The following is a 27,318-nucleotide window of genomic DNA, read 5'->3' as shown; positions in this document are numbered from 1 at the left end:
TACGTCCTAGGTTTATGCTCACAGCCTTTTTCCCTCTGGGGAAGTAATTTCCCATCCCTATAGTCTGTATGGAAACGCCTCCCCTTATGTTACCCTCATACACTAGATTTCTGTTCTGGGTTTTGCGGGTTGCTTTTGCTGCGTAACTTTCGTTTTTCTTATGTGAGCTTTCTAGGTCACGTTACAACTCACATTTGGAAAATATCTAGTGATCACCGTTAGTTAGTACTGTATATTTTGTTAATATATGTTAACAAAAGTTTCAAAACTGCTACTAGACGAAATACAAGTATAATATAAAACAAGTGTGTATTATATCCTACGAGCAAGGTGTTGTGAACAGTTGCATTTTCTTAACTGTACTGTAGTTGAATGATCCTGTTATCGTTCGAGATTAATCAACGGCAGAGTTTGGAAGTTTTACCTGTTTAAAATCCTCCTTATGAGCGTGCTTTGTGTTGTTAAAGCATTTCGAGAATCGACATTAAGCTTAAAACGAGTTTTATTTCAGCTAAAGCTTCTCTCTGTAGAAATACAGCACTTTGTATATGATGTGCTAAAGTAAAGAAAGCAAACAATTCATATTCTGCAAAATCTCCATAAAATATTTGTTTTGAGGTCCATCTTAAAGCTGTACGCATTACTGGTAAAACAGTTCCAGCTTTTCCTCATATTTGCGATGCGGTGATCTCTCTCACCATTTTTGATATGTACTTCACAGTTTATCAGCAGTAATTTACCGTTTATAAAGCTGCATTTGTAGTGCTAACATTCTGAGAACTGAAAAGATAATTAAACATCGACCTTGTAACGGTATAAAGCTAAATATCATAAAATAGTTTTATTTAACTCAACCCCACCGCCTCAGCCCTGCCTAATATTGACACGCCATTCCCGCGGTTCCAGCTTTGTGTTAGAGCTCTGTGGAAACGGTTTTCAGCACCCAGGACAGTACCAACATTAATTCCTTTACATTACTGTCTCTCTGTTACAGCAGAGTGAATTTCATGCATGGTCTTTCTGACTTTGTAGTTAAATAATAAACCCCGAGGCAACAAACAAATGCCCCTTTCTTTGCTTGCATCCTTTGATTTCCTGTGAATTCGTCGTTTTTATCCAAGCTTAATGAAAGGTAATTTTCCCTTTTGTAAATTGAAACGCGCGTACCATTTCAGTATAGCTCAAATTTAATATGTCAGCTATTGGATTTTGGGTTCAGTGTGTAAAACCCAAATGATAACACGGTGGACTGCCATACAGATGATACTGAGGTTTTTGCGTATACTGTACTCAAACATCTTTCCATAAAGTACATTTACAGCTTGAATGTTCAAGACAAGTTGCACAACGGACATTAAACTGTTCTTTTTTTAAGTACAATATATCTTTTTATGGTCCCATCCATCCACTTTCTACCTGCTTTTTCGGTAATTAGGAACATATTTCCAGTCTTTTTCACGGATACCAACGCATGCAATTTTTTTTGACCATTTTAAATAAAGCCTCGTTATACTTTGTACATTGTTAGTGCATACGCGGTAGATGGCGCTAACTTCTAAGTAAACACGTGTGCGTCTCGTTTAAAATTACCTGAAGGTTCGGTAATCAGGAGGCGAAATAGTGTTTAAAGTGTATCCAAGAAATATATGGGATAGAATGAAATAGAAAAAAAATGCCAAGCCGCCACGTAATAGCTCTGTGCGCATTGTTTGTGTATATGTTCTTAGACGTGTTTCAACAACTTGGTGAATATTATAAACATGTGATGGTGTTTGAGGTGGAGCTGGGCAGCGAGAGCACCTCCTCCTTCCTTCTTTAAACTGTTGGGGAAATACTACCATCTCCGACGCCAATTTATTTCTGTACTGTAGTTATTGGATGAAGTAGAAGCAAGCATGTGCAAAACTATCTGCTGTGTAGGTAGGTATTCATTGATTTTTTTGTTCACTTTCTGCAGCATGTTTCTTTTGTAGTTCATTTCTTCACGTTGATGGATGCCTAAGTGTAGTAACATTTTTAAAGAATATTTTAAAAAGACTAATTTCTCCTACAATTTAAAGTTAGCTGTCATCTTTTTTAGCATGTGCTATAATACAAGAGAGATATTCAGATGTTAGGAAGGTTTAATGTGGAGTGATAAAGTAGTTGAAAGTGTGTTCTCAAGCTGCTGCTGGCAATTCTGTATTTCCACCGCTATTTCAGGAGTTTTAATATCAAATCACGTCGGTGATGTGGACTATTGTTTCTCATTATTGCATTTTAATTTAAAGTGTAAAACCTCTACTCAACTAAACGTATAAAACGTCAAGTTTTAAAGGTAAAGGAAGTAATGTTTAGGTGAAAGTATAGCTTTACACATGCTGTACTGTACCTTGACCCCAAAGAATGTCATGTAGGGAAAAGACTCACCTTGGAATTTTTACAACCCGCTTTCACTACTTTTACTATCTTACCTGCAATTATTTGATTAATGTTTAGAGTAATGTCGCTATAAAAGTCCTGTGCAAAAAGGAAATACAAAAAAGTATACAGCCAAAGACAAACACACTTTCACTTTACAGTTTATTTAAAGCTTAGATTAATAATTTTGCATGGCTATTTTCAGTCCCTTTAAGAATGTACAGCCATACACGTGACACAGTATTAGTATTATTATTAGTTATTAATTAATGTTACTAGTAGTTTTATTCTACTTTTCTATCTATTCTACTACTAGTAACCTGTTTTTTTTTTTACATGGAAACGGACAACTATCAGTAAATTAAGTTGTCGTTTACTTTGGATGTACGGAGTAATATAAATATTACAGAATGGCTTAATAAGATAATTACATAACCCAGTAAAGTGTTTTGTTAATGATATGAATGAAATGCATCTTTTCATTTCAATTGGATTTTTCACACAATAACCATCTTTAGCACTAGTCTTGATGTAATCCCCTAGTACTCATTCTTAAGTCGTGTTTTAATATGTTGATTTTACTTTGTACTAGCGGTAAGTCGTAAATCGAGTCGTGTAATTTGTTTTGTTGTTTAATTTACTCCGGTAGCTTAATTTTAATCATTTTTTTTTGTTCTGATGCCTAGACTTCACACTAGTATGAAAAGTTAATCACTTTTCAAGTTACTTCTTTTTCACTAATTAGATATTATGTATTTCAATAAGTGTTTATGATGGCAAAATCGAAGATACAAGTAGTTCCTCAGTGATATTGAACGTCTTTATTTGAAAATGTATTTTAAAATGAATATACAGTAACCATGTTTAATAGCAACAAGTAAACTGGACTCAGACAATTGAGTTTTTCAAAAAAATAAATTTAAGGCAAGGATAGTCTGAATAAAATTTGGAGCTCTTGAAGCAAATTGATGATAATTCCCTTTTAAACAAATATATAGATTAACTAAAAATATGTAACTGACTATGTTGTTGCTTGCAGAATGAAAGAATGGCACTTACAGTAGCTTCACTTAAATGTTCAATTTTGTTGTATAAAGTGTTTACTGTATAGTTTATCTTTGACCCATGGCTTTCAATTGGTTTGAATATACTCCTCTGAGTTCAAAGCTGCCATTTACTGTTTAGACAGTGAAGATCATTTAAATTATTTTGGCAGTGTTTCCTAAATTAAAGATACGTGCTAAACATGATTACTGTTTAGATAGGAGTCGAAATTAGACATTGCATCTATACTATTGCACAAGTATGTACATTACATACATATGGAAAGAATGATATGATTTTGACTACAATTAATTTTAGATAATTTGTGTTACAATATAAATTAGTTATATTGTGAGAGCTGGACTCTTTCCTAAAACAGGATTTCCAAACAATTAGCACCTGGAGCCTGGAGAACTGCAGAACCGAGAAATGAAGCAATGAATGAGAGCATAAGAATATTACAGATGGGATGGGACGGATATGGAGTCAGTAGAGAATGGGTGGAAACAGATTAAAGATATTCCACTGGATGTAAAATACAGATATATCCCAAATGTAAGTTTGAAAGCATTGGCCCAAGTGGTGTTAAATATCAAGTAACAAAAATATAATATATTAAAAAAGAGCAAGATCTGGTTAAACACAAAGGAATATAATAAATTGCAAGCACAGTTAAAAAACAAATTGAAATTAGAAATACAAAGAACGATGTAGCATTAACAGCTAAAATAAATAATAAATGATTTTTTCTAGGTTACAACAGGTGTTCACTAATGAAAAATTCAACAACATGCCTCAATCTGACAAGGACAAAATCATGTATTAAATGTTAATAATAAAATAAAACTGGCAAAAGCATTAGATACTAGACTGAAGATTATCAAATCTCCAGGGCCTGATGATATTCTACAAATTATATATAATTATCATATATATATTACTATATATAAGGAACAAGAGATGCCATTCATAGACCATTAACACCATTAACATTTCTAATCTTGTGCTCATTCATTAAATGGGTGAACTGGGTATTTGTAAACCAGTGTGGCTTATTCTATTACGTGTAGGGTTAAGGAAACAGTAATTAAGAATTAACTAGGGGATCAGCTATATGAAGATAAGATCCAGTGGAGCAGACAACATGATTTTAGAAAACTTAGGTCCTACATAACTGACTTCTTAGAGTTTATCAGCAAATAGCAGCATTAATGGACTTACACAGTGCACACAGTATGGTCTATTTAGATTTTTCAGAAAGTATTCCATAATGTTGCTTATGGAAAACAGAGAGTACAGAAAAGGAGTGAGTGAACTACTGGGGTGAAGTGATTAATGGAGTACAACAGGGATCCATATTTAGAACACTGCTTGTCTTAAATTAATTCAATGACCTAAATTATTTTAGAGTTAGTAAATTTGTGAAGTGTAAAGACATTGCCTTTACCATTGCCATTGCCAGAAACGGAAAGTCAGTTTATTACATAAAATTCAAAACATGGCAAATACCTGGTAGATGAAAAAGTAATGAAGAATATTACATTCAAATTCAGAAAAGATAAACAATAGATATAAAATGGAAAACATTGAATTTGAAGAAGCTGCTTATGAAAAGGACTTAAGTCTTTATGTTGGCATATAATTTACGTCTTCTAGACAAAGTGGGTAGCCATACAAACAGTAAACTGAAAACAGTAGACATGGGTTATATGGGACGGTCTGATAAAAAAGAGCCAGCTACTGTATGTTGTTGATGCTAGTGCCCTTACTTTTTTGATATCTTGTGATATCTTTAGATGAATTAGCTATTACCAGATGTTTTCTTCTCATTTTATCCTTTCTTTTATTCTTATGTTTATTATGAGAATCTGTTGTATTTTACAAGCTTGTAGATGTTTAAACTGGATAAACACAAGCTGTACACCTGTGATACATGCTTTGCACCAGGTTGCAGATGCTTTTTTGTGGGAGCCTATCCTGTTCTATTCATAGAGAGCTCAGACAAGCATGTGTCTATGAGTGGGCGCTAGACACCGCATGTCATCCCAGATCATTCTGGGGATCACATGTGATGATTAGTGCATCCACAGCACACATTCTCATCTTACAAGACTACCATCATTACTTGAGCAGTATAAGGATGAGTATTGTCATGCTAGTACTGTATGTTAATAATAGCTTACACTTATATAGCGCTTTTCTGGACACTCCACTCAAAGCGCTTTACAGGTAATGGGGACTCCCCTCCACCACCACCAATGTGTAGCATCCACCTGGATGATGCGACGGCAGCCATAGTGCGCCAGAACGCTCACCACGCATCAGCTATCAGTGGGGAGGAGAGCAGAGTAATGTAGCCAATTCATAGAGGGGGAGTATTAGGAGGCCATGATTGGTAAGGGCCAATTGGAAATTTGGCCAGGACACCGGGGTTACACCCCTACTCTTTTCGAGAAGCGCCCTGGGATTTTTAATGACCACAGAGAGTCAGGACCTCGGTTTTACGTCTCATCCGAAGGACGGCGCCTGTTTACAGTATAGTGTCCCCATCATTATACTGGGGCATTAGGACCCACATGGACCACAGGGTGAGCGCCCCCTGCTGGCCCCACTAACACCTCTTCCAGCAGCAACCTTAGTTTTTCCCAGGAGGTCTCCCATCCAGGTACTGACCAGGCTCACACCTGCTTCGCTTCAGTGGGTTGCCAGTTGTGAGTTGCAGGGTGATATGGCTGCTGTATGTTGGTACTTCAGGATGGGTCCACTGAAATAAAGCAAATAAAGTCCCAGGATTTGTTTAAAATATTTCTGTACAGCAAAGTTGACTTTGGCAAAACTACTGATGCCCTACGGTGACTGAGTATTCTTGTCCAGAACACCAATGGAGAAAATTACTGGCAAATCTTCAACAGAAATTTGCTTTAGATCTAAAACCGAGACATAATTTCACCGTTCATCAGGATACTGATCCAAACCACAGGGCCAAAACCTCACTGGAGTGGCTTAAGAATAAGAAAGTGAATGTCCTTGAGTGGCTTAGTCAAAGTCTTGACTTGAATCCTACAGTATTGAGAATCTTTGGAAAGATCTGAAAGCTGCTGTCCATAAATGCTTCTAAAGCAGCTTGAGAGAGCTTGAGCAAATCTGCCAAGTAAAAGGGCACAATTTACACCAAACCAGTGTGCAACATTGGTAGAGACTTATACAAATCTTAGACACAGGCTTGTTGCTGTAATTCCTGCCAAAGGTGCATTTTTACTGACATTTACTGCAATTCATCTTGCCTTAGAAGACTTCAATTTGAGCCTTCAGGTTGTGGACAAAATATTAAATTAAAAACAATATGTTTATATATATTTGTAATTGGTGGAACATTATAGGATGGATCAAAGTAAACATATTATGGGGCGTTGCAAAGTCAAAGTAAACAGAAAAATAAAAATGATAAGAAAAGCTCTTATACAAGAGTATTTGTAGTTTTAGTGTAAAATATAAAATTATATAAAATTAAATGATATAAATATAAATATTAAATATATAAAAATATAAAATTGAATATTTGAAATACTATAATATTATTGCCATGACTTATATTCAGAGATATATGTTTTGTCATTGAGGAACTCTACTTATAAATCTTCTTTTATTGGTTAGGGACTAAATGTTACCTCATTACTTCACTGGAAAATCCTCCATCTGAATAAAATTCCATTCAGTGTTAAAAATGAACTAAAACACTATGTAGAATGACAATATAATTAATTATCGTGTATGTTACTTGTAATCAAAGCTATTGTGTTTACTATTAATATGAAATAATTTGTGAATATTAAAGAATTTTTCACAAAGCTTCTTCATGCCCATGTTTTAAAGGATCTTATACTATATGGGTCAGATATGCTTTTTTTATACTGTATATTTTTTTGGGGTTGCAACACTAGAAACTATATGGTTCATGTCCTGTGAAATAGCAGTGATTCCCAAATGCCCTGCTTTTTCAGGAGTGCTTTGATATGTCTTTACGTAAACAAATCAAAATAAAATACAGAAAGCATTTTGTATGCTATGTAGACTAAATACATATTCTACTTTTAAATATTCAGTCATTTAAGTTTGATAGAAATTTAAATTGACTGTAAGAGTTTTGTGATTTTTTCTGACCGCAAATCAGAGAAAAATAAATTGTGATAATGAGCAACAAGACCATTGTATTTAATGGCAAACTTTTTTAAGTCATTCATTAGCAAAATGTACAGTTTTCAATTCTAAGTTTTACTATTACATCAAGCTTATAGTAACACAAAAATATTGTGCTTAATTAAGTGGAAGATAACTTAAATGTTTTTATCCCTTTGAAAAGTGTAAGAAGAAACATGAAAAGTGAAGGCAGGAAAAATCTGCCTGTGATAGATGGTCAGTCTTCATTGCCTTTCATTTACAAGTACAATACATTAATAGACATAGGGCAAACTGAATAGAGTTATCACGTATTTTACTTTTATGTTATGTTCAATTACTTTTGTTAGTAAAAATGTCCTTCTCAGGGCATTTATATTCAAGCACTGCCAAAACCACTGTATTTTTTCTTTTTGACATGCTTTATATTACATAACCTTGCTTGTGACCTGTGAGGGTAGAATACTGCACAATGAAAGTTATGGACATTATACTGTCTCTACAGTATATGCTCCATTAGTTCAATTTTATGCCATTTCCCTGCAGCATCCTTTAAGAAAGATGTGGGGTAGTGACCTTCTGGAATTACTGTCATGGTTTTTTATTGTCTTCATCTTTACATCATTTGTGGTACTTACGTGATTATTTCCTTGCCAAATAAACTACATAAAAAACACATGATTGGTACTGCTTCATGCTCAAGCTGGTACAAGTTCTTGTCCTGCTTGATTGCTAATATTTTCTTTGTAATTAGGTATGATAAATTTTCTGTTATTCTTCTGTCTTTGAAATTGGGTATTTAGGAAAGCTGTTCATAATATAATGAGTATGAAAAGAAACATATAATTTAGTGTATCCAAATTCTATACAAACATATATATTTTGAACATTGATTAAATATTTTTGTCACTATTTTGATTAATTGATTGTTCATAATTCATTGGAATATTGGGATTAATTTGAATTTGCTGCCTAAGTGCTAAATTACTTCATTAGTTGATGGCATTGACTGGAAACAAGCAAACTATTATTCAAGCTGGTGAAAATCCGGAAAGGAGAACCCAGACAGAAACCAATGCATCCTGCTTATCAGGACAACAATGCCTTTGTGCTATAGGTAAGTCAGTACATTGTTATTCACTATCTGGGGTGCTCAGAACCAGCAATTTCTAATGTGCCAGGATGTTACAACCCAGCATAGTCCATCAATAAGTATATTATAATACACATGACACCTTCCAAAGATCAATAAGGAGGTCCAGGTGTGAGGGTCTTCCAGGAGTATCTATTCAATACAGAACTCGACTTGTGATTTATGGCAAATTGGCTATGCACCTCTATATTGAACAAGCCCCAGGCCCTAACCTGCTGCTCTTCCTGTGGGCATTTCTTTACATGCCAGTACAATACTGGTCCTCAATTTCCTCAAGACATCACAGCATTTTTGGAAAGTAAGAAGTCATGACTTAGATGCCTGATATCTAGGGCTCAAAGACAAATGATGAAGCATATGTTTGTCCAGGCACTGCAGGGGCAACAGTACAAGAATCCCACAAGACAGCATCCACAACTTGGTGCAAAGCATGTGTCTCACACACACTACTAACCTGTGACTTTCCCTGCTGCTTCTAAGTTGATCAACTCTTTGATTACAAATATAAAATCAATAGAATAGATTTACTTATCTAATGCCTGTTCAATAAAATGTCGGTCTGGCTGCTACAAAAAATGTAATTTTCCTCTCCTTATAATAGCTTTGTGTTTTGTGTTTGCTACAGTTATGTAATGTTTCTTTAGGCATTCATTATAAATGTCAGAAACTTTAAGATTAATTATTTTGTTTTTGTTATTGAAACGATAAAAGATATGTGGTTGGGTTTTCATTGATAAAAACACCCTCAGTAGATTCATGTTTCGTGTTACATTAGTAGTAAATGGCACTGGTCCACTAATTTCCTTCACTTTTGATTCACATAGAAGGCACATAATCTCAATTTTTAATGACTTGTAATATCATCGCTTTGCTTTCAATAACCGCTTATCCAATTCAGGGTTACAGGGGCCCAGAACCTATCCAAGGAAGCACTGGGGTGCAAGGTGGGGGACAGACTGGATAGGATGTCCGTCCATCTCAGGGCACACACAGACATAAACACGCACACACTCCCATCAGGGTTAATTTCACAGGAAACCTACCAGTATGTCTTTGAACTGTGGGAGGAAACTGGAGCCCACTGTGGAAACTCATAAGAGCATGGGGAAAACATACAAACACAGATAGCAATCCAGGTCCACAGTTGAACCTAGGGTCCCAGTGCTACGAGGCAGCACTACTAACCACTGTGTCACTATACTGTATCATCTTGACCTAATATATACAGTATATAACCTGGTTTATTAAACATTGTGATGGGCAAAAAAAGGTGTCTTAAAAATGTCCACCCTGCTGATACCAATGAATAAAGGGGAACTGCAACTGAAACAGTCAGCATTGATGAGTGTATTTGAAACCACAGTAAAAGTAAAATGTGAACAGTAATGTGTAAAACCTCCAATATACAATACATCACAACACAGTCTAAATTTCCAGGAATGAGCATCACCATATTCATAGATGATGTGAAGCATGATGTGAAGCTGGGCTATTACAGTACATTGTAAACAAGCAGGTTTGTGAATACCTCTCTTTAAATCCAACAGAAATATTGCTCTTGATTTCAAGACCGTTTTGCTGATAAATGGAACTTGCTTCTTAATTCTCACATCACCAACATGGTGATTTACAGTACTTTCGCAAAATTCACGATTTTGTGCTTAATTCAAAATTTGTAATTTTTTTTGTACCATCAATGTTTTTTTTGTAAATGAGATTTAATGTCCAAATTAAATCTGAGAAATTGCTTGCACCCAGATGCTTGACGGTGAATAATTTTACCTACAGAATCTATAGTAATAAAAAAGGTTTTTTTTGCAAAGAGGAGTGACTGTCAGTCAGTACTAAAGGTAGTGTTTTGATTCCTACCAATGACTCATGTCAAGTTTAGTGAAATATAGATTGTGCCATGGGAAGCATTCTTACTGCTTTGAAACCCTAACATAATAGCAGAAATATGTGCTGAAATATAACATTACTTAAATTAAGATGTCAATCAAAACCATCTTCCAAAAATAGAAAATGTCTTCTGTTCTGTCTTCTAAGCGCAGCTTTTAAATCTATTTTTATCTACTATATACTTCACAGGTTGAAGTAGTCTTGGTTTATTGCATCCTGTGACATCTAGTCATTTGAATTACAATGAAATTGTCAACAAATGTGTGCTTTGTATGCTATTTCTTGTTTTTGATTTTTCAGAGGAAAAATTTAATCTGAATAAATATTTCAGTAAAGGATTTATTTGAGGTTTATACTACAGAGCAGATGTTTGAAGTACATTGTGAAGTAAGAGATTGTGAGATTGTAAGATTGTAGTTTATTTTCAATGATTGCACATACAAGTGCTTAAAGAACTTTTATTAGAAAAAGACCTGATAAATTATTTTTATGGGTAACCCAGTATTACTGTCAGGCCATGAATGCTTTTTGAAGGACCAGTGTTTTGGCTTTTTCATCAGCGTCCAAATATATGTTCCTAATGTGTTTCTCTCATTTAATTAAAAACAAATAATCCGTAGGAATGTAACAAATACTAGGTGGTTTAATTAGATTAGTCAGTTGAGAACAGGTTTTTATTAATGAGGACAACTGGGCCAGTAGTTGCAATAAGTTGAAATGAGTGTTGAAATGAAATTAAATGTTGAAATGATATTAAATGAAATGATTGAGTAGGTAGTTGCTTTTTTGAAAGTTCAGTTTAGTATCTGCATCATACAAGTTTAATATATATTCACTTGATTTAATTTCTATGCTTTTAACTATATACCTTACATGTAGTTTGAATGTGTATATTGTTACCTCACATTGTCTAGAAGGCTAAAATATGGCATTTTAAGGTTGTTATTTTACATTATACATCTCTTTATTTTTTAGCTGCTACAGAATTAGCTAGTCTTTTTATTTTGTTATCCTTTGTGAACTTGATTATCTTAAAATAATGAATAATGTGGATCATTGACATAGATCAGGAAGAGCTGTAGTCCCAATGCACATCTCTATGATACTGCAATACTGCAATACTAAATTTGCAATACTTGCAAATTTACCATTTGGGATACACACTTACACTCCCATGTATGCCTAGTAGAATATGTAAATCAAGATTTGCTGTGATACAGAAAATCACGTCAGTTTGTTACAGTATACACGTTTTGACAGTCTTTAACTCTAAATTTAGACAGATATCTAAATATTTAGTATCTATGACCTTTTGTTTAAACTTTGTTTTGAGTAAAGTAAAACTTTTGTGATCATTAGTAAGAGAGCATACTGGTATTCTTTTTTTTCATAGCAGAAATTTATTTTTGTTATTCAGTTCAGGAGAGATGCAGTTTGTAGAAAGCTTGCTGAAGTATGTTGAAACTGAGATGCAAATCTATTATTACAGATGATAAAATGGGTCTAGTTGAGTATAAGATGGTGCTTCAGCATAGACGTGGATAAGAGTTAACTAATGCCAAAGTAACATTGCTACAATAGATGGAGAATTGAGTAGGGCTCATTATTAAACCTTGTGATGCATCTCAATACTGAAAGAGGCTGTGATTCTGAAACCAGGAAAGGCAGTTAATATCAAGATCAATACTACACATCTGTTTGAGAAGATTTAAGTAATCCACACAATCAAAATCCTTGGATAAATCTATCAGGATAGCTGCACAAATGGAATATTCTGTCATTAGCCTTTTTATAATTGAGAACATTCAAGGCTTCTAAAACCCATCCAGTCACAATGTTTTGTACTCTGACATCTTATATCCAATAATATAACAACTTCTGTCTGATAAAGACCATATACTTTTCTTTCAGGTAGCCTTCTGTGCTTCTGTCTTAAATGGGTGGGTATTCACTTGAATGTTAGCTCCAGATTTAGCTTACAAAATATTCATAGATAAGAACACGTGCTTAGTAACAAAAGGCAGCAGTGTTATGTGAAGGTGGAGTGTCTCAGTGTGCAAGAGCCTGTTACAGAAAGTTACTATACATTGCTCCCTTGACACCTAGACATTGTCAAATATTCTTGCAAAAGCAGAAAACCTGATTTTTCGACACAGCAGAGTTCATCACTATCTAGGGAGTGACACTGTGGTTGTCTGCTCTGTGGTTGTGAACAGCCTTGATCCTATCCAGCAACAGAGGAAGAGAGCTGTTCACACCTGTGACTTATTCCCACAAAGTCCAACCTTCCCTCTGAATGTGTAATGCGTATTTGTACATTTTGAAGTAATATCTATTATGTACAGTAACTGTAAAAATTGTAACAGATATTATACATCTTCAGAGGACTGTTTTCCATTCAAGCAATCAACAAATTGCATTTATGCAAACTTTATTTGTGTTTTCAGCATTATAAATGTGTGCTCAATGACACTTTAAATAGAGGTGATGGCTCTATACAGAGGTAATGGGGTGTGCAATAAGCCTCATGGGCCCATTTTTGAGTAGATATCCAAAGAAATCTAACAGATAGACATTCAGGCTATTTTCCCCACTTAAAAAAGTAGTCAGGCGTGAGTGTGCAAGGATATACAGTCCACTTGCAATTTACGCAGGTAAGGGATTTCAAGTAGCACGTAAAACCAAATTCCCGTATAGTCAAATTTTACCACATAACCCTTATGAAAAACACCTACTAGCTTCTTATGGTAATTTAAGATATTAAATATCCAAGCAGTAAATAATAGTAAAATAGAAGACTGTATAAGCTCACTAACTAGCTCTTATAATAATAATAATAATAATAATAATAATAATAATAATAATAATTGCTTACACTTATATAGCGCTTTTCTGGACACTCCACTCAAAGCGCTTTACAGGTAATGGGGACTCCCCTCCACCACCACCAATAGGTGGTGGTTATAGGTGTGCTTGATTAATTTTTCAGGGAATTAAGCATTTTTTCAATATTTTTTATTTTGCGGAGCCAACCCCGTAAAGCTATGTCCACAATGATGAGTGTGCATAAGTTGCAAGTCGACTGTACAAGTAATAAGCTGAACCAAAAATAACATGCATGATTATACACATTTGAGCAGTGCATTGCAGTGACACAGTGGTTAGCATTACAGCTCTGGGTTCAGTTATGGACCTAGGGTGCTGTCTGCATGCAGTGTGTATGTTCTCCCTGTTTTTCTGTGAGCTTCCTCTGGATCCTCTAGTTGCTTCCCAAAGTCCAAAAACATACTGGTACATCAGTTGGTTTCTGAGAAATTGTTACAAACAGGGGGTTATGAAAATAGAAAAATGTCAGGAAATGACCAAGCAAATTAATCAGTAAGTAAATTAAATCATTATAACCCCCAGCTTATAAAGATTTTGCCAATATACAGTACTTGAGTAGTTGGTATAGTTAGAGGCACATGAGTTCTTTGTTCTCTGCCACAGCTTTGATGAAAAGAGCAAGAATTCAGGAACACTGGAATAAACAAATATTTATTAGCAGCGACAATACACACACTAAACATCACACAACATAAACAAACTTTCCTAGTGAGATATTTCAGAGGCCTAACTTCTTAACCACCCAGAAAAACCCTAGATTGTTTTGTAAACAAATATTTAAACTCTTATAATGTACATTGTCTACAAAGACCAAAGTAAGAGAAAGTAACCTTCTAAGCAAAACAAAATACAACCAAGGTTTAAGTCTTTCTCTCTGCAATCCCGGATGCTACAAAGTGAACGGGAACCTATATAAGTATTCTAAAAATGCATCCACTAATCAGGTGAGGGTGTTTTTAACCAAGGGATTTTTTCACAGGAAATTAGAGTTCACTAAAAAGCACAGAAGAAGATTCAAATACTGAGCTGCAGTCAGGTTTTCTGGGCGATTTGGAACAAGGAACGTATGCCTTTTGTCTTCCTCTTTTGCTGGTTGTCCTGTTGTCTCTCCCAATTTTTCCGTCTGCTTGTTTTATGTTTACATCTCCCTGTTCCTGTACTGTTGATTGACACTTAATCATTTGCCCACAACTTTATTAAGAAATGCCAGGATGAGAGCTTTAAATTTAAAAGCTACCAAAGCACCAAATGGGCCAGATGGGCCAAATAAAAATATTCAAGAAATTCTGGAATGTTACTGGGCACAACTGGTAACTCTAAAATTTATTAAATTGATAAACTATATAAAAGTAAATAGCCACTTTTTATTGGTATCATTAAAAGTTCATAGTGCTGGAGTACATATTTCTTCCCATCAAAGCTGAACTGGAGGTCAGGTTTTGTCACATCATGTTACGCCTTATTTTGTTCTCACTCAAGCATCACAGAGACATGCCAGCTAGGACTGCTGCATCACATGTCTTGGGTCCTGGGTTTAATTCTGGCTTTGGGCAATTTCTGTGTGAACTATGTATGGTCTCAACAAAGCCACATGGTTTTTCAGTGGTCTGTTTTTTCCCACAATTTAAAGATATTCAATCCCATACATGGGGTATCCTACAGTATGTGCTAGCTTAAGCTACAGGTCCTCTTTTCAAAGCTAGAACATTTTAACAAAAATAAACAGACAACAGACTTAAACAGAGGAGAGCATATTTGTTGGCATTTGTTTTGTGTCACTGTGGACAGCTTTCTGTGTCCAGTAAATCACTGAAATTGAAAGGACCTTGTTTTTACCGTTTTTATTTATGTGTAGTCTAAAAGTATTAACCCAGAGTATGAATAGACAAGCAGATGACAGAATATAATGAAAGAAATGTATAATATGTGTTTCACGGACAAATGTATAATAAATCTTAAAGCACATTATATAGGAATACAAGTAAAAGTGACACTGCACCTATAAAATATGATTTAAAACTGAAAAGTCAAGTGAAAGGTTTTGTGTTTATCTTTTCACGTGGTACACTTCAGGGACATTGCTTTCACTGCACTGGCACATTAAGAAAAATGAAATAAATGTTCTTTTGTTTCTGCATCAAAATGTGAGATATGTCACCGAGTCCAGATAATAAGCGTCTAGACCATCTGTTCTTTTTGCTTATTTTTTATTTGCTCTTCTTTTAGTCTCTCTGTGACTTCTTTTTTATTTCTATGATGCAGAACTAGACAGCTCCCTTCTGAACATTTATTACTATAAATGTCAATGCTAATTCTATACTATCATGGAATTATCTGTGCGAGACTAATGTACTTTGCACTCTGTGTAAATACACAAATCCATGAAATTACTGTTATTTATGATAACATTTGTTTATAAAAGATGTGCAAGACAAGGTCTTCATGTACCAGATGCCAACAGCAAACATGCATAAAAGAATGTATGCTGTTCATTATTCACATTTAGACAGTGTGTTTAGATAGTAGTTTTAAATCCAGAAATCCCCCCAACATACCAATGGATCGATGTTGAAGTTAAAAGAACAGAGACAACCAAAAAATGCTGCAGAAATAAATTGTAACTGTTAACAAATGCCTCACTATATCTCCCTTTGCTAATACTATGCACTACAGCAGGGATGAACAATGTGCTTTGGCAGAATGCACAAAGTCAAACCAAAACCCTAATAAACCCATACAGTACATAAAGATACAAATTCAAATTGATTTCTGTTCTTGTTTTTTTCCTTTGTCTGTTATACTACAATTTTCTGGACATGACCATATTATTGTACATGCTGTCAGAGGCATGAAGTGCACCCTGAAATGTGCTGAAAGAAAGCTTTTGCTTGGAGCTTTGCGAGGTGGCTAGGTGTTGATCAAGATACAGAAGATAAAGTACAACAATGTAACATACTGCACATATGTGGGTAACTGGCCACTCCCGTGGATTAAAAATCTGGCGTATATTTGCAGCCAGGAGGAAAAGGGCTAAAAAGCTGTGTCTAGGCTCCTGCAGGACTCGAAAAGAGTTAGATCTCAGAAATTAATGTAGAGAGCCTGGATAGCACAGGTGTAATCTTTTGGCCACTGCGCCTTAGCAGCAGCAGCCACCAGGGTTACAGTTTCTCTGTCAGAGCGTGTCTAATAGGAGTGAGAGTGTGAACGAAGAACTGTCAAGAATTGAGATAAAGGATTTGTGTGACTATTGAAGGAAAGATCCAGAAATTTGTAGCTTATTCTTCCAAGTAAACTATTCCAGTATTTAGTTTATAAGGCTCCAGTGTCTCATTACGGGAGGTAACTAGTACTGATTTTAAGTGAAGTTGGAAGATTGGGCATTATGGTAAGCAGTCAGCCAGATAAGCAGAAAAAAGGCAGCAAGATTCAGGTGAAAACAACACACTGTGTAGAACCATAATCCAAAGGCAGACAAAAATTCCAAAGGGAGATCTGTAAACACAAAACCAGCTAGTCTAAGCAAGTCCAAGGCCAGGAAAACCCAGAAAGCAGTGCAAGGGAAATCCAAGAATCACAGACACACAAGCAAACAATATCATAGTGAAATAATCAGAGCGCCAACACAAGCAATGAATTACTGTGACTGAGCATCCTAGAAATGCACAGGTAGATCTTAAATTGCCCCAAGCTGAATGTGCGCAGGTGGGACAGATCTTGTTCTGCAGCAGGTGGTAACTGCTTGATTGGTAGGTTCACCTGTTAAAATAGAGGTCCTAAAGGAGACCTTTGGAAGGAATGGGTATGATAGAAAAGAAACAGTGTATTTAAAATGCAGAGACATGGTGTAGTTGAGTTGATTAATCTGTGCCATCCTTCCAGAGACTTAAGAGTTCTGAAGAGTGTAAAAGAAACGAAAGTGACTAAAAAGGCTCTGGAGGATGAGTGATTTCAGTGAAGAGGCTGATCGGACCTTATTTGTAAATAGAACAGGGACCCCATTTTTGTTAATAGGGCAGAAAAATCCCCTGAACTAAGGATCAAAGTTGGAGGAGTCTACCTCTAACCTGTAGTTAAAAATAAATGTAAAAGTTTAAATTATACCCTAAGGGGGAGGAATGTAATGGATGTGATGTATATTATGCTTTATGGAACCACGTGCTGAAGTTCTTGTGTGACCGGAAGAGAGGGAAGAGAATATTATGGCAGACAACTACAATAAACTGTGGTAGATTTGTGATATTTAATGTTTTAACATCTTCAAGGTATTATAGAAACATTCAGAAACGTTAATAAATACACATTTTCAAGCACTGAGCATTCTGTAGTCTAGTTTCACAAATATCAATCATTAATCATGGAATAAATTAGATTATAAATCAGTAAATGATTAGTGCTAATCAGAGTTTATGAAGACAGACATACAGTATAAAGAGCAAATGTTTGCAATTTGTCGTTGCAATTTGCAACTGACTGTCAGAACACAATAAGAAAATAAAAAACGCAGTAGACTGAACAGTCAAAGATGGAGAAAACTACAGAATGCAAGCAAAAGAACTCAACACAAATGAATCACAAATATGAATATGTAAATAAATCTTCCTCTGTCTCAGATACTACTGTATGATCATCAGACACAGTACACTCAGAACAATGAGTAACACGGAACCAGTACCTCAAAGCAATAAATTACTTAGCCCTTTCTGAGATACAACATTGGCATCAGCTTGGGATACTGTATATAAACAAACAGTAACTGACATCTGTCACTGCAGGCAGACCTACTTGTAAAAAATGAAAGTGGAAAACATAGTCTCAATAAAGCAGTAAAAATGTCGGCATCTTTAGCTTTTTATTCCACTGGTTCTTTGCATAGGACTGCTACAGTAAGCAGGCATGGCACAGTAAATCGAGGTATACAAGATGTGAGTGCAGTTGTAGTACATGGAAAACCATACAATTTCCACAATCTGACAAGTTGCAATGGTAAATAAAAAAAAGCAATCGTAAAGATTAGATTGGTTTCCCACAACCCTTTGGGTAAGGAATCCTCAGAATATATCTGGTTGCTTTTCCATGGTCTGATTCCAGCAATATCTATTTTATAACATTATGACTAAAATTATACACAATATTCTAATGAAAGCCTTCCTAAAGGTGTATTATACAGTTTTAACATAACATTTCTTGACTTGAATTCTACACTTTTAACAACATGTTCTAACATTTTATTTGCCTTTTAATTGCTTCCCCACATTGTCTAGAAGATGAAACATCAACATAAACAACATAAAATATATCAACATACTGTAAACATTGAAGTCTTTTTTGTAAACAGTCCCCTCTCTCTTAGTGTTTCTTAAGTTGTATTTATAGTTTTGTTTTTGTTACCTGCATGCAAAACTCTGCACTAGTCTACATGAAACATGATCTACCAGGAGTTTGGTCAGTCTTTAATTTTATCTAAATCTTTCTGAATTTAGTTTTCTACCTCTATGGTATTTGGCAGTCCTCCAGACCTTACCCTGGTGACACTCTGATTGTATACCACTGCTCAAGTGGTCACATTGGGAATCCCAGTCTCAGTCAGCTAGTGATGTGATTCAGGTTTGAACTACAACCTTGGCATTATAGAGCCCAAACTGCTTTGATTCAGCTATTTTGTTTTGCTTAGGTGCCATGCTATAATGTAATGTGTACAGTACTTCTGGACTCAGGGTTATAGCCACCAACCCATACACAGCTCTGAATGCTCATATTACACAATTTAAAATAACATTGCACCCTCTGTACTGCCATGGGAATATGCATGATCCTAGAGACTAGATTAGGGGAGTGTTTCCACTATATCAGCATCATTTTAAACACAGTAAGCATTGTTGAAGCAGTTTTCACAGGATTGACCAAGTTACCAGTTTCCATGGCTCATATATGCAAAGCATTTTTCTTAAATGTATTTTTGGAAAAACATGTTGGAAAAAAAACATTGCAAGAAGTGCTTTTTTCATGTTTCGTTTTTTGAATGAAGAAAATTCGCAATGCACCGATGGGGACACCTCCCTTCACAAAGTTATGAGGGGGACTCCTACACCTCAAGACACTTTGTGGCAAAGCTGTTGTCATTGTTCAACAGCGACTGACAAAAGTCAATCTGAGTGATCTTGGATTCGAAAACCACCACAGACACATTTCTGAGCTCTGTGACTGCACAGCACACATGAGCAACTATGCCAAAACCCTGGTCATTACATGCAGGGCATTCAAAATCCCTTCAGAGACCAGAGGAGTGCTGTCTGCTTAAAAGAGTCATTTTATACCTTGAACTGTTAAACTTGCAAGGACATTGAAGCTGCAGCTCCCCCATCCTTTCTCTATGGCAGCAATGTCATGTCAAGTTTAATTAATGATAGCTGATCTCAAAATACAATTATGACAATATGTCAGTATCTTTTTGCTTTAAGCCTGACATTTATGTATATTTTTTAATACAAAGTCCATTCTTATTTAAAGTCTGCAGAAATTAATTTGAAAATGCATGTCTAAACTTCATGAAATGCCTCAAGTGTGACATATTGGAAGCCCTCAAACCTGTCCTATTAGAAAGCAAACAATTACACATTGGACTAAATTCTTTATTTTACAGATCTTATAGCTGATGTATTTTGTGAAAATCTCTCAAAAAATGACGGTAGTTTTTCAGTCATTGTTTCTCTCATTTCATATGTTGAGGGGATGAATGAAGGGAGGGGTTCATTTAGAAGATAGCTTGTTTAGGCATTGTGTGTTCATTGCAAAAAAAAAATCTTACATTTCTAATTGATATTAATGTTCACCCAATCAAAAGAAGCCATGGTCCCAGATATGTAATGTGTAATGTGCCTGATGATTTCAAGAGACCCTATTTCTGCTAAATGAAACAATAAGTCAATAAGTCTTCTAGAATTCGTAAAAGGATCATTGTTATGTTTATAAAATAAAATAAAACAAAATTTGAGTTTAATACAGCTTAGTTAACATATCAAATCAACCATTTATACAAGAAGCTAAATAGAAGCAGTTTCCATTGGTGTGTAAAGCACAGTAAAGGAGGGCAGTAACAGATTCAATTCTGCATTCTTCTCATGAAGCTGAATTAATTAATTTAATTTTTATATTGATATTCTTTCCCTGCTACAGTATTTGTAAGTGTCAAGTTGAGGCAGATACACAGACAGGAAAGACTAACAACCTATAGAATGTATTGTAGGCATTTTGATTTTTCAGATTTTAATAATTATAGTGTTCTTGGAATGACTACATTTGGGAGTCAAGTATATACGACCCCAGGATGAAGCAGACAGTGGTAAAACATTGTTTAAAGAATTTGGTGAGAAATATTGCATTGAGAAGTGGTGGTGGACCTCATTATTTTGACAAACGTTTGTTAAGTGTTATGTCTTTTCAATCTGAAAATAAGAACTTTAACCTCACATTTGTGTCTTTAACCACCAAACACATTAGGTTCCCTGTTGTTAGACTGGCTTGCTCTTTGTTGTGTTTAAAGATGTAATACATAACAAGTCTATGGCACAGCAGGCATTTTTATCCTAAATCATATTTCAGTTGGACTACAAATAGATTCATTTAATCAATTTAATTTCTGATGAATTACAATCAGAGATGTACCTAAACATTGTATTCTATGTGTTTTCAAAGAAGATAACACATTATGACTGGAGAAGGGTGGATGAGGCTAAGCAATGCATTTGAAGTGCTTGAGGAAATAGAGCCAAAGCAACAATTACTGCTGGAGCTTAAGAGCTATTTTAATAAGATGCGTGATTCTGTTGAGGCTGACAGACTAACACTGCAAAGAAAGCTGAGTGCTGAATGTTATCAGGTGGAAACATTAGAACTTATGTAACTCTTGGCTGTTGTTCCTTGATGATGAAGATTTATGACAGAAATGTTGCGGATGTCCTGTGATAGTAAGCTGTGTTTCTCTTACAGTTACAACACGACATTTTTAGAATCATCATGTTTGTGATGTTGTTTTTTAACACATGCTTGAGATCATAAAATATGTACCTAGAAAGATAACGATAATGATACAAATAGAAAAAAAAGATTCATTTTACAGATTCATTTCCTGGTTGTCGATAACCTTTATTTGAGATTTTTTATTTTGTTATTGTTCTTTTCTTAGATACAATCCAGTTTACATAAATTATATTGTTACTATGGACACACCACATACTGTCCCTAAAGTGCATTTGTTTGTGTTTTATTTCAGTACCCTGAGGAAGAACGTCAGACAAACATGGCCCTACAGAAAAAGATCTGGAACCTATTGGAATTACTGATTGAGAGCTGACATTGCATGTTAGGAAATGAAAATGGGTGAAATACTTTTCCATTATCCTTTCAATTGTTCAGACACCGAGAACTGCTCTCGTAGGAACATTTCAATGTTGTCATTTGGAGAGGAATGCCAAGCTCATCTGCCTATGTTCTTCATCATGGCTATTGCTTACAGTGCTGTAGCCCTCCTGGGGGTGTCTGGAAACCTCGCACTGATTGTTGTAATTACAAAGCAGAAGGAAATGCATAACGTCACCAATATCTTAATTGCCAATCTTTCGGTTTCAGATTTGCTCATGGCTGTCATGTGCCTACCTTTTACATTTGTCTATACTTTCATGGACCACTGGATCTTTGGAGAAGCCATGTGCAAGTTGAACAGCATGGTGCAGTGCTTCTCTATTTCTGTTTCCATCTTTTCCTTGGTCTTAATAGCTGTTGAACGTCATCAGCTCATTCTCAATCCCCGCGGATGGAGGCCCAACAATATGCACGCCTACATTGGGATAACTATTATATGGGTCTTAGCTATCCTCACATCCCTGCCTTTCATGCTGTTCTCCCTAGTGACTGATGATCCATTGAAGTTGCTGCCACATTTCTACGAACATTATGTTGGCAAGGTTGTATGTGTTGAGGAGTGGCCTTCACGTACATTTAGGCTCACCTACACCACATGTATGCTCATCATACAGTATATTGGACCTCTTTGCTTCATATTCATATGTTACTTAAAGGTAAGGTATGCATATTACATTTTAACGAAAATTGCAGTTTTGTGTTTATTTGCCTTAAAAGTGCCCAGATAAAAGGTATACAATCTAGTGCAGCAATGGAGTGATGTTTTGAGTGTAATTTAAATGGTCACCACAATGGAAAAAAGTGTATCCATATGAACGACAGATGTTTTGTGCATGCTTCCAAATTAATAGGCAGTGACAATACAGTACTTTATTTGAAAAGGATGCAGCAGAGCATCTGAAAACCTTTCCAGTTGGTACTGTACATAACTTAGTGATGATTGATTCGGATCTGCATTTTCTTTATTTTGTTTAAATTATTTTAATTATATTTAGCACTCGACAAAAACAGACTGTGAAAGTGTAAAAATGAAAAAAGGCTTCGATTTATTTAGGAAATATCACTGATACAGATGTTCTATTTAAAATTAACTATACTTTTATGATGTTCATTATGAATAACACCTGCAAATATAAATACAAATAAAAATTGCAAATAACTTTATAATATTATAAAGTTATTAATAATATTATAATATTAATATTATGATCTAAATCATAGCCATTTTGGTGATCTAAACTAACCACTAATTGACTCAGTAATTCATTTTTCCACAGGGAGACAGTCTTAGGGACTCGTTTAAATATAATTCTCTGCAGGTTTTCTTTGTTAAATTATAATATCACAGATTATTTTAAGACACTTATTAAATAATCTGCTTTATGTGCCAGAAAATGTATTATATGTACAGTAGGACTACAAAACTGATTAATAATCAGTTGTTTGATAAAAAAACAATCAGGTTAGTTTTGTAGGGATGCTAGAAGGCACGGCACAGTTCAGGGTAGTTTTTAAGTAAGTTTATTTCACAGGCCCTCCAGAGAGTTGTGCAAAGAGGCAACAATCATCTATTTTTCCCTAAGCTTTAAAGCACAAAGCATTTCTGAGTGTTTTTATACCTTAGGCATAGCCTCCTGTGTTAGTATAAATGCTATAAAAGACATATTTGGCATGAATATATTTAAAATCTAACATAAAATGCAAATTACACAAAATGAATATCCAGCTGTCAAACATTCCCTAGGGTCCCTGGTCAGTCTAAATAAAGAACCAAAGTTACAGCAGGCAGGCAATATGTTTTTTAAACACAAAGAGATTACATGTAACCGATTTCTACAGATTTTTATTGAAGGAGGGCGTTTTAGTTATCCGAGTATGTTTTCAGATTTGACGGCCTGGTCTTCCATATAGGTATGTCATTGCAAAGGCAATGCTGAAAGACAAGTTCAGATATTAAATTCCTATCTAATGACCAAATATTTATCTGTATGTTATGCATTTAACATTAATGCATGTTGCATTAATGTGTCTGATATCTATAATTGCATATAAGGACTTAAATCGAATGTATGTGTCTCATAAATTACAGTACATCTCTTTATTAAAAAAAATGAAAATCATGAAAAGAGAAATAACAACCATACATTACAGTACAAAAACATTACTGTGGTAAAAAACTCTAGAAGAAGTCATTTAGATTTAAATGCATTACCTCATATTTTACATTTGACATTTTGTTTTTACAATTTACTGATTCTATCTTAGATTTTTATTTTGGATGTAATTTTGTGCTTAGCTTTCTATTTCTTTATACAGAATTAAAATTAACTAATTTGAATTGGACTTAATCTCCACTGACCAGAAAACATGTGGCTTTTAAAATAGAAAATAGAAATTGGGTAGCTGACAGAATGGATTGTTCTTTGTGGTGCAAACAGTCAAGAATTGACCTAGAAAAGCACTGGCCCTAAATGGGGCAATTGAACCAGACTTGCCTGTGGAATTAGTCTAGTGTTATTCCGGGTCTAGCCTCTGAGGAGCGGATGTAAAGATACACAAGGAGGGAATGAGTGAAAAAGAAACCCTCTTAATGTAATCAGGGAAACATATATATGAGAACAAATATTTACACTTTTGCTTTCAAATTGTTAATTAAGTCTAAAATATTGTTATAAAATTGGCTTTAAACAAAGCCAGAGTGAAGCACATTTGTATTGGGAAAACGAGCACAATCTTAGACGTTTATAAAAAGACTTAAATGACATGCATGAACCTTACAGTAGTTTAATTTTTAAGTTGCATTTTAAAATGTTGATGCTGTCTTGGTTTTACCAGTGTTTTTAAATCACAAATAAAGTGAAGAAAGAACCATTTTAATAATATTTTTTAAAATGTCAATTACCATTTTGGCAGTTACTAACTTCAAGATCACACAGGAATATCTATTAACAATAATATCTATTGAAAAATGTTTTTGTTTTATTTGTTAATGTGATCTTTTTATTTTTCCATAATGCATCCATTTAAATTTCTCATGAGTTCCAGCACAGTACTCTAAACTGTAAAACATGTTTTCTTAATGTTAGAGTGTGATTTCTTATTTCTCTTTATCAAGTAAATAATTGAAGTACAAGTTCAGTCTTCTTATGAACTTATTTTAATGTGTGTGTTCTGAAAGTACATTTTAGTCATTGTGATACACTGTAACTGAATTGTAATATCCATTCAAGTATAAGGCTAATAAATGACACATGGAATTACAATGAGTCTGAACATATTTGAATAATATGAATACTGGCCTCTGTACTGTTCATAATTACTATTTTTCTTTCAGATTTATGTGCGTCTCAAAAGAAGAAATAACATGATGGACAAAATGAGAGAAAATAAATACAGATCCAGTGAAACGAAAAGAATAAATGTCATGCTGTTTTCCATAGTGGTGGCATTTGCAATCTGCTGGCTTCCTCTCAATATTTTCAATGCAGTAATTGACTGGAATCATGAAATCATAATGAACTGCAACCACAACCCCCTATTCTCTCTGTGTCACTTGACAGCAATGGTTTCTGTTTGCGTAAATCCCATCTTTTATGGATTCCTCAACAGGAACTTTCAGCGTGATTTGAATGTGTTTTTCCGGTTTTGCAAGCTCACCTCAAAGGATGAAGATTATGAGACAATTGCAATGTCAACAATGCATACAGATGTGTCCAAGACCTCACTCAGACTGGGTAGCCCAGAAATATAAGAAAAATTAATACAAAAAGGATGTGCACTCATGCTGCCAATCTAACAATGTTAACATTTGAATGTTCTTTATTTAAAAAAAAACATTGTCAGATTAGTGACACAGAAAGTCTTAAGTTTGGATGGCAAATGTTAATTTAATTAACCTCTCTTTTCATGTATGGATACATAGACTAGCTATCATTACTTATTCAGTCCTGAAACAGTATTTTTAGGAATGTGACAAGGTATCTTAAAGAAATCTCTGTATCATTATTAAAATTTCAGATCAAAACAGATAAAAAACTTAATCAAGCAAGTATTAAAACATTTACAAATCCATAAAGTCCATAAAAAGCAGGGACTTTGACTGTGGTAATGTTTTTTTAATTACATTGTTTAATGCTTTGTAGTCTTGCTTTGGTTATGAAATGATGTATTGCCAAAGCTGTTAGAACATTTACCATATAAAGATGGTTAACCATAACAAAAGCCCAAAACATAAGTACAATTTAATTGAAACTTTGTTTATTTAGAAAAGAAATGATTTAAAGAAATTGTATCATGGAATTGTTTTTTTTTTTGCTCACTCAAAATAAAGAGGAAAAAGGAGGCATTCGAGTTGAGTTATATAAAAATGTTTCTAGACAGAAAAGTGAAGCCTGTAAAACAATACAACAATACAATGGTTAAAATATTTAAGGATGAAAATGGAAAATTTAATGTGTTGTAGTGTTAATCGCAATTCAGTTTCAAGTTGGTCTTAAAAAACTTTGTTCAGTGATAATCTTGCATTAAAATACTTCAAAAATCACTGATCTCTCAGGGGATTTGTAGAACTAGGGGCCTTATCATTCTGAAAATGTGATGTTTACACATTTCTCCAGAAAAACTAATGATTGATCAGCTTCTGGCCTTAGTAAAAAAAGCAAACATTTCCATATCTAACCTCATGTTTGTATCCAAGATTACTGTCTTCATAAAAGAAAATTACATGTGAAAAAATTCTAGTTTTAAAACTCACCTCATTATTTTTCCCCATTGTTTATTGGCAGAAGCATTCAATATTACTGTATACTTCCATGTATGTTAAAATTTATGATCACATATTCAGTGCAACATGCCACTGAAACAGTAAACTTTTAGAGTTTAAAACGGAGCTTGTGCGACACAGCTTAGCAATGCAACCACATGAAAAAAATCAAGGCACAGAAAAAGAATACTGTATGTGGTTTAAGATTTTTTTAGGGTCTTTCTAAATAGCCAAAGAGCTTTCCTTTCAATGGGGGATGTGTCAAAGATTGAAATAAGTAATTGCTGGATGAATCCAAATTCTGAGGCTGCTAACGTGCTCTCACAACAGCTGCATAGCAGTTAGTTTCAATCATTTTCAGAATTTATTTAAATATATGATGTTGTTAAACAGAAGTTCGAAAGGAGATCAAATTGTAATCTCATACTTCCGCTCTCTTAAATATTCGCCTGCATTCCACTGCACCCATCTTTTCTAGCATTTGCCAGTTTGGTATTATCAGATTCTTCTCACACTTGGCATTGCTAAGTCTTTACTTTTCTCATGTTCGTTTCCTCCAAGCTAGGACAGGACTCATTTT

General features: G+C 34.6%; 1 protein-coding gene across 1 annotated transcript; it reads left to right on the top strand.

Moving 5' to 3' along the window:
• Nucleotides 1-1,685: 1,685 nt before the first annotated feature.
• npy1r (neuropeptide Y receptor Y1) lies at nucleotides 1,686-26,519 on the top strand. The gene is made up of 3 exons (XM_088633297.1): nucleotides 1,686-1,920; nucleotides 21,828-22,632; nucleotides 25,311-26,519. The coding sequence occupies exons 2-3, from the start codon at nucleotides 21,925-21,927 to the stop codon at nucleotides 25,725-25,727; spliced, it is 1,125 nt and encodes a 374-aa protein (XP_088489423.1). The 5' UTR covers nucleotides 1,686-1,920; nucleotides 21,828-21,924; the 3' UTR covers nucleotides 25,728-26,519.
• The last annotated feature ends 799 nt before the right edge of the window (nucleotides 26,520-27,318 follow it).

The sequence above is a fragment of the Lepisosteus platostomus genome, chromosome 1, assembly GCF_059453375.1.
Source record: "Lepisosteus platostomus isolate fLepPlt1 chromosome 1, fLepPlt1.hap1, whole genome shotgun sequence".
Classification (NCBI taxonomy): Eukaryota; Metazoa; Chordata; class Actinopteri; order Semionotiformes; family Lepisosteidae; genus Lepisosteus; species Lepisosteus platostomus.
This window is presented reverse-complemented; position numbering and strand designations above follow the sequence as displayed.